The sequence below is a fragment of the Phacochoerus africanus genome, chromosome 8 (assembly GCF_016906955.1).
Source record: "Phacochoerus africanus isolate WHEZ1 chromosome 8, ROS_Pafr_v1, whole genome shotgun sequence".
In the NCBI taxonomy this organism is placed as follows: Eukaryota; Metazoa; Chordata; class Mammalia; order Artiodactyla; family Suidae; genus Phacochoerus; species Phacochoerus africanus.
The window spans coordinates 47391044-47403781 of NC_062551.1; the positions used below are offsets into that span (position 1 = coordinate 47391044).

The 12738-nt window shown below is 56.0% G+C and overlaps 1 protein-coding gene across 4 annotated transcripts in view; it reads left to right on the forward strand.

Moving 5' to 3' along the window:
- RYR1 (ryanodine receptor 1) overlaps positions 1 to 12738 on the forward strand; it is a 116721-nt gene that overhangs the window by 13105 nt on the left and 90878 nt on the right. For all 4 annotated transcript variants that reach the window (XM_047793484.1, XM_047793485.1, XM_047793486.1 and 1 more), the window contains exons 12-24: positions 128 to 249; positions 713 to 908; positions 3592 to 3727; positions 3809 to 3904; positions 3994 to 4112; positions 5015 to 5148; positions 5645 to 5886; positions 6399 to 6591; positions 7739 to 7955; positions 10666 to 10770; positions 10981 to 11084; positions 11482 to 11565; positions 12303 to 12610. In XM_047793484.1, coding sequence (XP_047649440.1) covers positions 128 to 249; positions 713 to 908; positions 3592 to 3727; positions 3809 to 3904; positions 3994 to 4112; positions 5015 to 5148; positions 5645 to 5886; positions 6399 to 6591; positions 7739 to 7955; positions 10666 to 10770; positions 10981 to 11084; positions 11482 to 11565; positions 12303 to 12610 — 2056 coding nt within the window. The remainder of the gene's footprint in view (positions 1 to 127; positions 250 to 712; positions 909 to 3591; positions 3728 to 3808; positions 3905 to 3993; positions 4113 to 5014; positions 5149 to 5644; positions 5887 to 6398; positions 6592 to 7738; positions 7956 to 10665; positions 10771 to 10980; positions 11085 to 11481; positions 11566 to 12302; positions 12611 to 12738) is intronic.

The window sequence follows — 12738 nt, forward strand, 5'->3', positions numbered from 1 at the left end:
AGGGGGGCTGGCGGAGAGATTTGGTGGAGAATGGGGGCAGTTTAGGGCTAGGTTCTGGTGGAGGTCTGGGGAGCATGGCCCTGGGTGACAGGGCCCCCTCCTGACTTCTCTGTCCCACCACTGTCAGGCCATTCTGCACCAGGAAGGCCACATGGACGATGCACTGTCACTGACCCGCTGTCAGCAGGAGGAGTCCCAGGCGGCCCGCATGATCTATAGCACTGCCGGCCTCTACAACCACTTCATCAAGTGAGCCACCTAGCCACTCTGCTGTGGGGGGCTGGGGGCGGCCACAGCTTGACCCCCGTGCTCCTGGTGTTCATGCCCCTGACCTCTGACATCTCTGCCTCTGACATCCGCACCTCTAACAAACACAACCTCCTGACCTCTATACGCTTGATCCCTAACCTGAACGCCACAACCATGCCTTTGACTTCACCTCCCTGATCACCACCTAATCTCACACCCCTGACACCCAGACCCTCAGATCCTGGACCTCCCTAGCCCTGACCTCTGCTTGCATGACCTGTTGCTATGCAGGTACAGGTCCCAGTCCCAGCTCTGGCCCTTGGCCACTGTATGACCCTGGGCCAATGCCGTCTCTCTGCGTCTCAGTCGGTTAAATAGTTGTGCCTGTGGGAGTCCTTCGAGGGACAGGGTTTGGGGGGGAGTCGCTTCTGGTCCCCGGCTGATAAGTGTGCGGTCCCCACAGGGGCCTGGACAGCTTCAGCGGGAAGCCACGGGGCTCAGGGGCCCCGGCTGGCACAGCGCTGCCCCTCGAGGGCGTCATCCTGAGCCTGCAGGATCTCATCGGCTACTTTGAGCCGCCCTCGGAAGAGCTGCAGCACGAGGAGAAGCAGAGCAAGCTGCGCAGCCTGCGCAACCGCCAGAGCCTCTTCCAGGAGGAGGTGAGGCCTGGGCCCGGGAGGGCGGGGTCTGTGGGCGCGGGGGCGGGGCCTGTGAGAGCAGCCGCGTCTGCCTGGACCCGAGGGAGAAGTGGTCTGAGAGGCAGGATGGATGAAGAGACCTGAGGAAGGATCCTGCCTGTGTCAATGGGGTTGGGGGTGGTCTGGAACACGCGAGGGGGCGGGGCCTTGAGGAGGGTCCGGTCTGGGTTAATGGGCGAGGCTTTGGTGAGGGGCGGGCCTAAGGTGGCGCAGGGGCGGGGCCTGCGAGAGCCAGAACTTTGAGGCAGGGGCGGGGCTTGTTCCCACACCTGGGAGGGGAGGCGGGGCAATCATAAACTCTTGGCCCTGGCAGGCCTGGAGGCAGGGCCTGGGAAGAAGTCAGAGGATGAGCTGCATGAGGCTGCTGTACTCAGGGGCCCGTGTCTGTAGGGGCGGAGCCTTTGGGGTGGGAGGATAGAACCCGAGTGGATCATGGGGGCCGAGGCAGGGCCAGAATGGTGGGTCTTTCTTTGGGTATCTGGGAAGGGAGTGTAGGGAGGGACCTCAGCTGGGTCGGGGGCTGTGAGTCTGTGTGTGTGAGAGGACCTAGGGGGAGATACAGTGGCACAGGGTCTGAGTGGGCGGGGCCAAGCGGGGCGGGAGGAGGGGGCTCTATTGCCCATCTGCCAGAATCTGAAGTCTCCACAGGGTGATTGGGAAGAAGTTCATTTAAAGTCCTTCAAGTTGGCCCCCCTTCCTAGGGACTCCTAGTCTAGTGGGAGAGGCAGACCTAGAAATGGTAATAGTAACAATAACCGAATTTACTTATGGAGTGAAATTAGTATACACGAAGCATTTAGAATAGTAGCAGCACAAAGTAGACTCTAAGTGTCCGTGGCTATTATTACCTTGAGTTTAGCCCTTACTATGTGTTAAGGGCACTATATACTGACCCCCTCCCCGTAACCCCATGGGGAATTGTAATTCTCATATTACTGAAGCTCAGAGAGATTAAGTAAGAGCCATCTACTCAACAAATAGATTGATGTGGGGGAGGGGGATACGGCTGCCCACAAAACAGACAAAAACCCCTGTCCTTATGGAGTCTATATGGGGGGGTATAGGTAATCAATAAACTAGGAGGATTATACAGAATATTAGATGATGATAACCGCTAAGGAAAAAACAAAGCAGGGCAGTGGTAGGGAGCGCCGGGGTTGTTGCAATTGAAAATAGAGTGGTCAGGGAGTACCCGTCATGGCGCAATGGTTAACGAATCCGACTAGGTTGAGGGTTCGATCCCTGGCCTTGCTCAGTGGGTTGAGGATCTGGCATTGCCATGAGCTGCGGTGTAGTTTGCAGACCAAACTTGGATCCTGTGTTGCTGTGGCTCTGGCGTAGGCTGGTGGCTACGGCTCCAATTAGACCCCTAGCCTGGGAATCTCCATATGCTGTGGGAGCGGCCCTAGAAAAGGCAAAAAAAAAAAAAAAAAGAAACTAGAGTGGTCAGGAGTTCTCGTCGAGGTGCAGTGGAAACGAACCCGACTAGGAACTATGAGGTCACAGGTTCAATCCCTGGCCTTGCTCAGTGGGTTAAGGATCCAGCGTTGCTGTGAGCTATGGTATAGGTCACAGATGTGGCTCAGATCTCACATTGCTGTGGCTCTGGCACAGGCTGGCAGCTATATCTCCGATTCGACCCCTAGCCTGGGAATCTCCATATGCCACAGGTGCAGCCCTAGAAAAAAGGCAAAAAAAAAGAAAGAAAGAAAAGAGAGTGGTCAGGGAGGCTGACCTGATAGAGAGGCAGCCAAGCACACAGCTGAGGGAGGGACAGAGGGGCAGTAGAGCAAGGACATAGTCCACGAAGTGGGAGCATGCGTGGCAGTTTCCAGAATAGTGAGGAGGCCAGCGAGGGGAAGTATGGGAGGAGATGAGGGCAGAGAGGTGGCAAGGGCCAGGCCATGGTGAGGACACTGGCTCCGGGAGTCCCAAAGGGTTAAGTCTTTGACAGTTACAACTAGTTAGTGGCAGACTGCTCTGTGTGACTCCGCCTGGCTGTGATCTCTACCACGACACGCTGCCTCTCTTGCTATGGGCCCAGGATATAGACACAGCTGTTGTCCGGCAGCTCTCTTTGTAGCGGCTGAAACAAGAATTAGCCCAAAGGTCCACCACCGCTACGAAGAATCCACAGCTGTGACACATCCTTACGATGGCTGTGGAGGCTCTGCAACAATGGAAATGAACAGACTCCCCCCACATGAAACAATGCTTTTGAATCTTAAAACATTCTATTGAGCAAAAGAATCCGCGTGTATGTCCTGAGGAGGAGAGGAAGGAGGGGCTTGGGAGCGAAGGTGCATAGGGAAGGGTTCCCGTCCCAACATGATGTCCTTGAGGAGGTGGGTTCAATCCCTGGCCTCACTCAGAGTGTTAAGGATCCGGAGTTGCTACAAGCCTTGGTGTGGGTTGCAGATGCAACTCCGATCTGGCTGTAGCTCCGATTCGACTCCTAGCCTGGGAACTTCCATATGCTGCAGGTGCGATCCTAAAAAGCAAAAAAAAAAAAAAAATAGGGAGCTACCTGGGAATACACGGCTGCCACTAGTTGTTGAAGGAATGTGAGTTGGCCAACCTAAGAAAAGCCAGGAAGGGAGGTCCTGGGATTCCGAGGATGATGCCTCTGTTTTTCCCACCTCAGGGGATGCTCTCCCTGGTCCTGAATTGCATTGACCGCCTAAATGTCTACACCACTGCTGCCCACTTTGCTGAGTTTGCAGGAGAGGAGGCAGCCGAGTCCTGGAAAGAGATTGTGAACCTGCTGTATGAGATCCTGGGTAAGGGGCCTCAGTCTTGACTCCCCCAGAATAGCCCAGGCTTCCAGTCCTGTTGGGTCTGACCCCTCTTTCCACCCTCAGCCTCTCTGATCCGTGGCAATCGTGCCAACTGTGCCCTCTTCTCCAACAACTTGGATTGGCTGGTCAGCAAGCTGGATCGACTGGAGGCCTCCTCGGGTAGGAGAACCCAGGGGGAGGGGACAGGGGACAGGGGAGGGGAGGGCAGGGCTTCAGCCATCTCACCTCTCACTCTGATCCCTGGGCAGGGATCCTGGAGGTGCTGTACTGTGTCCTGATTGAGAGTCCTGAGGTCCTGAACATCATCCAGGAGAACCACATCAAATCCATCATCTCCCTTCTGGACAAGCATGGGAGGAACCACAAGGTGGGCCTCTCATCCCCTCAATTCTGCACTTGACCTTTCCCCACCCCGTTCTTCGCTCTTACCTGGACTCCTCTGCCACATGCTTCTAGCTCAATACAAAGGTCTCAAACTCCTTGTTTTTGTTTTTGTTTTTATGGCTGAACCTGTGGCAAATGGAAGTTTCCAGGCTAGGGGGTGAACCAGAGCTATAGCTGCTGGCCTACACCACAGCCTCATGAACAACGCCAGATCCTACACCACAGCTCACAGCAATACCAGATCCTTAACCCACTGAGCGAGGCCAGGGATCGAACCTACAACCTCACGAATACTAGTTGGGTTTGTAACCCACTGAAGCCACAATGGGAACTCCTCAAAGTCATTCTTAAATGGATTCTGGGCCCCCGATGTGCTTCCTTAGATCTTTGAAGTGTTTTCTAAATGTCTAATGTAAATGCAGGCGGCTGCATATACACGCTCCAGTTTGCCACAGGTCCTACCGGTCCCCACTGAATTAATTATTTCTAACCACCTCATGTATGGACAACATCCACCTGGCCCCGAAGATGCACGTTGGTGACCCCCGCCCATCCAGAACCTCGTCTTGGTCTCCGTGCTCTCGCACTGACCCGGCCTTTCACTCTTGCCTCCTACTTCTCACCCCTTGCTCCCGTCTCTCCTTTCCTCCTCTGCTGATGCCCGATCCCAACCCCCGCAGCCCCCTGCGTCTCACCAGACCTTTCTCTTTGACCTTGATCTCCCTGTGTCATCCCTGACCTTCCCGCTTTCACCACCTCTGCTCAGTCACATCCCCACCTCCCACCCTGGGACATCATCCTTCTGGCTTCCCACCCTGGGTCTTCCATGGACCACACCCTCCCCACAAGTGCCCTCACACCTTGACCTCTGACCTTGACCCCTAGGTGCTGGATGTCCTGTGTTCCCTGTGTGTGTGCAATGGCGTGGCCGTGCGCTCCAACCAAGATCTCATTACTGAGAACTTGCTCCCTGGCCGCGAGCTTCTGCTGCAGACAAACCTCATCAACTATGTCACCAGGTCTGGCCCCCCAACCTTTGACCCCAGAGCTTAGAACCCTCCACCACCCCGCCCCGACTCAGAGACTCTACTCCAGTGAATGGCCCTTCCTCCGTCCCCCACCCCCGGACTTAATGCCAGTCCCCACCCCTGTCGCACTTGTCCCAGCTTGTCCCTGGCTTCTTACTTCTCTTACCCTTCTTCCCCAAACTCTTTCTCCCTCTGTCTCTTCCTCTCTCTCTCTTTCTGTGTTTGCTCTCTTTGTCTGTCTGTCTATTTCTCCTCCATCTCTTTTTCCAGGTCTTTCTCTCATCTCTCTTCTCTGTCTTTTGACGTCTCTCTGTCTGTCTCTGCCTCTGCTTTCTCTCTCTGTGTCTCTGTCTCCATGGCTCTGCCTTTCCGTTTTTCCTGCGTATGTGTCTCTTTGTCTTTCTCCCTCTCCCCCCAGCCCTCCCTCAAGCCTGGCTCTCTTCTCCAGCCCTCCTCATCCTCCTCTTCTGTCCCATTTCTCCTGCAGCATCCGCCCCAACATCTTTGTGGGCCGAGCAGAGGGCACCACGCAGTACAGCAAATGGTACTTTGAGGTCATGGTGGACGAAGTGGTTCCATTCCTGACAGCTCAGGCCACCCACCTGCGGGTGGGCTGGGCCCTCACCGAAGGCTACAGCCCCTACCCTGGGGGCGGCGAGGGCTGGGGTGGCAACGGGGTCGGCGATGACCTCTATTCCTACGGCTTTGACGGGCTGCATCTCTGGACAGGTACCTGGACCCTTGCAGGGGACCCTCGACCCCAGGGTTTCGAAGGCTCTCACCGCATGCTTTGGGGTTCTTGGGATCTGGACTCCCCCAGACACGCTGACGTTGACCCCTGGCTCCTCATTTCCCGGGACCCTAACCCTAGAGCTTCCAGAATCTTGGCTCCAACCTGTTTCCTCATAACCTCCCGAACTCTGCCTCCGGAAGATGTCTGACCTCTGACTTGAGATTCCAGAAAGCGGCCCAGATGATTCAGAGCTCTGATCTTTGACTCCTGATCCCAAAGCTTCCAGCACCCTAGCTCCAGGATGATTTTAATCTCTGACCCCACAGCTCTAAGGAGCCTCATCTCAAGGGAACTTTGACATCTGCCCCAATCTCTAAGGAACACTTGACCTTAGAGTTTCTAGAATCCAGACCCCATAGGATCCACTAGCATCTGCCCTTTGTCTCTTGAGACCCTTGGTTTCATTGGCCCTCTGACTTCTGACTCTTCCCTGGTGTCCCTGGTGCAGGACACGTGCCACGCCTGGTGACTTCCCCAGGGCAGCACCTTCTGGCCCCCGAGGACGTGGTCAGCTGCTGTCTGGACCTCAGCGTGCCGTCCATCTCCTTCCGCATCAACGGCTGCCCCGTGCAGGGCGTCTTCGAGGCCTTCAACCTCAACGGGCTCTTCTTCCCCGTCGTCAGCTTCTCGGCCGGTGTCAAGTGAGGACTTGCCCCTGCCCCCTTGCCGGTCCCCGGACCTGGGACTGTCCTGAGACAGCTTCTGCAAGCACCCCATGGCCTTCCATGGGGCCAAGACTCAGCAGCCTACCCTCAGGACTGACGGGGCAGACCCCTAGGTCAAGGTCCCCATGACCTCTGCATGATCGCAGACACTCTCAGTGTCCTCAATGACCTCAGCTTCTCCCCAACCTCCAAGTGCCTCCCCGATTTCACGATGACCTTCTAATGATTAATAAGACGCTCCCAGTGACTTCCCAAATGACCTCTGACTCTCCCAATGACTGTGTCATTGCAGTGACCACCAAATGACTCCAGAATCTGGCAGGGATCTTTTTTTTTTTTTTTTTTTTCCATGGCATATGGAAGTTCCCAGGCTAGGGGTCCAGTCAGAGCTGCAGCTGCCGGCCTATGCCACAGCCACAGCCACACCAGATCCGAGCTGCATCTGCAACCTATGCCACAGTTCATGGCAATGCCAAATCCTTTAACCCACTGAGCGAGGCCAGGGATTAAACCCCCATCCTCATGGATACTAGTTGGATTCTTAACCTGCTGAGCCACAGTGGGAACTCCCCGACAGTGGCCTTCTAATGACCACAAAGCCTCCCAGTAACCCTCCAGGGATCTTGGCCTCTCCCAGTGACTCCATGCTCTGAACACCTTCTCACCGCTGAGGTTCTCCCAGTGATATTCTAATAGCCCCACAGTCTCCAGTGGGGGTGACACCAGTTATTTCAAAGACCTCGCAATAACCCCATCTTTTCCCCGTGACCCAAGCTCTGGGCATGACCTCCTCACCATGCCAGGGGCAATTTAGTGTTTTCTCCAGGTCACACCAGACTCTCAGGGACTTCCAAATGACTTTCTTTTTGGTCTCCCCCAAACCTTCTGGTATCTCCAGATGCTCTGCTTTGACCCAGGGCCTCCTCCAAAGGCCCTTCCATGATCTTGGATTAACTCCCCAGGGACCTGACTCCTACTTTCCCTTTTTGGTTTTCCAGCAATTTCCATTGGCCTCAGGCATTTTCTCTGACTTTAGACTCTCCCAGGATTGCCCCTTACCCCCACTGAGCACAGACCCTCCTCTGTAAATGGTCGTCACCAGCTTCCCCGCTCTCCCACCCAGGGTGCGGTTCCTCCTTGGGGGCCGCCACGGCGAATTCAAGTTCCTCCCTCCGCCTGGCTACGCCCCTTGCCACGAGGCTGTGCTCCCACGAGAGCGACTCCGTCTGGAACCCATCAAGGAGTATCGGCGAGAAGGGCCCCGGGGACCCCACCTGGTGGGCCCCAGCCGCTGCCTCTCACACACCGACTTTGTGCCCTGCCCGGTGGACACTGTCCAGGTACTCTCTGCTCTGCAAGGACTTCCTGGCGGGGTAGACTCCCTGAGCAGTCAGGGAGGTGGGGAGCTCAGCCGGACACTGGGTACCTTGTTAACAGATGGGGAAACTGAGGCAGATCAGAGGCAAAGGAATCTCTCAAGGCAGAGCCCCAGTTTCCGAGAGTCCTCATTATCGACCCCTAAGGAAAGGGATGTTAGTGCCCCCAATATACTGTGGAGGAAGGTGAGGCCCAGAGAGGTTTAGCATCCTGTGCACGTCACACAGCTGATTTGAACCCAGGTGGCCTGTGATCTTAAACCCCACAATTTTTTTTTGTCTTTTTTTTGCCTTTTCTAGGGCCGCTCCCGTGGTATATGGAGGTTCCCAGGCTAGGGGTCCAATCGGAGCTGTAGCCACTGGCCTACACCAGAGCCACAGCAGCACGGGATCCAAGCCGTGTCTGCAAACTACACCACAGCTCACAGCAACGCCAGATCCTGAACCCACTGAGCAAAGTCAGGGATCAAACCTGCAACCTCATGGTTCCTGGTCAGATTCATTAACCACTGCGCCACAACGGGAACTCCCAAACCCTACAATTTGTTGGGCATCTTTTTCTTTCCCAGGCCTCTCCCTCCCTCTCCTCTCTTATCCCAATGCAAACTCCCCACCTGCCTTCCAAGCAGGTCCCTACAGGAGTGGTTATGGGTTAGGTTAAGAGCCTGATCACGAGGGTCTGGCTTTCGGCATGTCACCATGGGTGTGTGGCTTCACTTCTCTGAGCCTCAGTTCCCTCACTTGTGAGGAAAAGGGCATGATGATAGACCCTCCCTCCAGCGCTGTCGTGAACGTTCGATGAATTAACACGGGTGGTGTGCTCAGCACAGTTGAGCGAAAGGAGGTCCTCAGTAGAGTTACCGTTATTATTGGCAGCAGTGATACTGCAGGAGTGACCTTGCCGTTGCCCTGTAACCAGGCCAGAGCCCTGGGCCACCCCCTAGATGTCTCCCTTCTCCTCCCCCCACCAGGCAGCCTCGAGGGTGGTCCCCTTGGCCTCCTGACACCCCTGCCACCTTCTTCTCCTCCCACCCTGGTTCAGCCATCATTACCTCTCCCTGCAGAACCCCAACAATATAGGTTTCATAGGCACCTACCATGCGCCAGACATTTATATAAACTACAGTGACCCTTAGATAGTGTGGGGGTGGGGGTGCTGACCTCAGCACCGTCAAAAATCCAAGTACTGCCAGCTCCTCGCAAAAAACAAAGGCATTGGTAAAAGACACACCCAAGGGTGACAGGCTGAAACCTTTCAGATAGACTCAGGACTCAAACCCTGGTTCTTTGGATTCCATATATTGTGATCTCTAGTCAAACACACACCTTTCCCCACACTTATTTTAAAGATCTAGGGAGTTCCCATTGTGGTGCAGCGGAAACACATCCGAGGAGTGTCCATGAGGATGTGGGTTTGATCCCTGGCCTCGCTCATTGGGTCAGGGATCTGGTGTTGCCGTGAGCTGTGGTGTGGGTTGCAGACGCAACTCAGATCCGCTGTGGCTGTGGCTGTGGCTGTGGTGTAGGCCGGCACCTGTAGCTCTGATTTGACCCCTCACCCGGGAACTTCCATGTGCAGCCCTAGAAAGCAAAAAAAAAAAAAAAAAATCTATAAAACAAAAATACAGGTACTGTATTTAATGGAAAAAATCCATGCAGTTCAAACCTGTGTTGTTCAAGAGTCAAGCATGGGTAACGTTAGTAGTTTATGTAAATGATTTCACTGAACCCTCATGCGGTGATTTTTTCTTTTTTGTCTTTTTGCCTTTTCTAGACCCCCCCCCCCGCCCCCACAGCATATGGAGGTTCCCAGGCTAGGGGTTTAACTGGAGCTGTAGCCACAGGCCTACGCCAGAGCCACAGCAGTGCGGGATCCTAGCCGCATTAGTGACGTACACCACAGCTCACAGCAATGCCGGATCCTTAACCCACTGAGCAAGGCCAGGGATTGAACCCACAACCTCATGGTTCCTAGTCGGATTTGTTAACCACTGAGCCATGATGGGAACTCCAGAGGTGATATTATTAACACTGTTCTGATTCTCATTGTACAGGGAAGGAAAGAGACACTCCCATTCATTCAGCAAACATTTCCTAAGCATCTCCTCTGGGCTGGGCAAGGCTGGGCAAATGGTGGAGACTAAGGCTGCACCCACCCTTCCCTTGTGGAGCTGCCAGTCCACAGGGGAGACGGACCCACTCTCAGATAGTTCCCAACTCTGAGGATGCTAAGTCCTTACTCAGCTGGGTATCAACCCTGGAGGCAGGGCAAGATGCTGGGGAGCAGGGCTCAGAGGGCAGGAAAGGTCGAAAGAGCTCACTGGGGGGAGTTCCTGTCATGGCTCAGCAGTAATGAACCTGATTAGCATCCATGAGGATGCAGGTTCAATCCCCGGCCTCACTCAGTGGGTTAAGGATCTGGTGTTGCCATGAGCTGTGATGGAGGTTGCAGATCTGGCATTGATGTGGTGTAGACCACCAGCTGCAGATCCCATTGGCCCCCTAATCCAGTAACTTCCATATGCTGTAGGTATGGCGCTAAAAAGCAAAAAAAAAAAAAAAAAAAATCTGGCTGGGGAACTGTCCAGGGCTTGTATGATTTCTTGGGAAGAAGGGTCACTGCTCAGGCTGGCGGGAACTCAGGGACCTCATGAGGGAATGTCCTCTCCCCTAGATTGTCCTGCCTCCCCATCTGGAGCGTATCCGGGAGAAGCTGGCAGAGAACATCCATGAACTCTGGGCGCTGACGCGTATCGAGCAGGGCTGGACCTATGGCCCGGTAAGGGGGCTGCTGCTCGGGGGAGGGGGCTAGGCTGGCTGTGGGGGGAGTGCGAGCCACTTACTAGTGGGGAGGGGCCGGTGGTTGGGAAAAGGGACTTGAGGACACCAGGGGGTCCTTGGGTTTCGGGTGGTAGAACTAGGGGTGGGAGGTCAGGGGTCACAGTCTGGGGGTGCTGGGGATCCGAGGAGTGACTCTGGGGTTTCCCAGGTTCGGGATGACAATAAGCGGCTGCACCCGTGTCTCGTGGACTTCCACAGCCTCCCGGAGCCTGAGAGGAATTACAACCTGCAGATGTCGGGGGAGACGCTCAAGTGAGGGGGGTTCCGGGGAGCAGGGGCCTGGGCGGCACTGCTGGGCGGGAGGGTAGGGAGAGACAGGAGGTGAGACAGAGCCTGCAAGAGATGAAAGAGAGGAGGAGAGAGAGGGAGGAGAGGCGGAATCGGACAGAGGGTGAGAGAGAGAGACAGCAGCGCAAGGAGAGATGCTCAGTGAGAGAAAGAGGTGGACAGGGAAAGATGAAAACAGTCACAGAGACCCAGAGACACAGGGAGAGTCAGGCCGAGACAGAGGGAGATGGGACAGACGCCTGGAAAATCAGCAAGAGACGTAGAGCTGGGGCCGTGGAGACAGAGGGACAGGGGCCGGGGGAGGAGGAGGCCAGGGGCAGGGAGGCTGCGTGGGTGACCCTGTCCCCTCGCCCCGCTCCAGGACTCTGCTGGCGCTGGGCTGCCACGTGGGCATGGCGGACGAGAAGGCAGAGGACAACCTGAGGAAGACGAAACTCCCCAAGACGTGAGTGGGGAGTAACGTGGGGCCGGGGATGCCTCTTGAGGGCTGGGGCGGTCGAGGGATGGTATGGGGAGGCTGATGGCCGAGATAAAGGGATGGCAGGTTAGGATGGAGGTCACAGGACCCAGAGTCAGGGCCCCGGGGTCAGTGGTGACTGTCCTGGCGAGGTGTCAGGAACACGGGGCTAGGCGTTCCAGAGAGGGTGGGAGTGAGTCAGACTCAGTGTCAGCATCCGCCATGGAGCCCGGGGAAGTAGGAGAGCAGAGGTCCCGAGGGGTCAAGGGAAAGAGGTGAGAAATTGTTGGCATTTTAAGTAAGGGACACGAAAAGTTTGGGTGAGAGATCAGGTCAGGGTTCCAAGGTCAAGGACTCCAAAGTCAGGAGTTTAGAATGATAATGTGTCCTGGGATCAGAGGTGAGATGCCTCAGAGTTAGCGGTGAGAGGTCAGAGAGTTCCAGGGTCAGAGATGAGGCGCCCAACGTCAAGATGCAGGGGTCACAGAGGCCAGAGGTCAGTGAAGCGAAAGTCCTTGCTAGGGTCACAGGATCCTGGAGTCAGAGGTCAGGTAAGCTTATTTAAGAACTCCGAGGTCAGAGATCAAAGGTCAGACATCTCAAAGCTCAGGACTAAGGATCACGGGATCCTAATGACCAGGTTCAAAAGTCAGGGATCCCATAGCACAGGGCGCAGAGGCGGAGTGCGGATCCTGTCCCGCTGAGCCCCGCCCGCCACACCCCAGGTACATGATGAGCAATGGGTACAAGCCGGCGCCGCTGGACCTGAGCCACGTGAGACTGACGCCTGCGCAGACCACGCTGGTGGACCGGCTGGCGGAGAATGGGCACAACGTGTGGGCCCGAGACCGAGTGGCCCAGGGCTGGAGCTACAGTGCTGTGCAGGACATCCCGGCGCGCCGCAACCCTCGCCTCGTGCCCTACCGCCTGCTAGACGAGGCCACCAAGCGCAGCAACCGGGACAGCCTCTGCCAGGCCGTGCGTACCCTGCTGGGCTACGGCTACAACATTGAGCCGCCCGACCAGGAGCCCAGTGAGTGCCGGCCACAGGCCTGTGACCCCGACTCCCACCCCGGCCCTGACCCCGCCCCTTAACTCCGGATCTCGGACCCAGCTCAGCCCCTCGATGGGCCACAACACAGACCCCCTCCGCCCAACCCT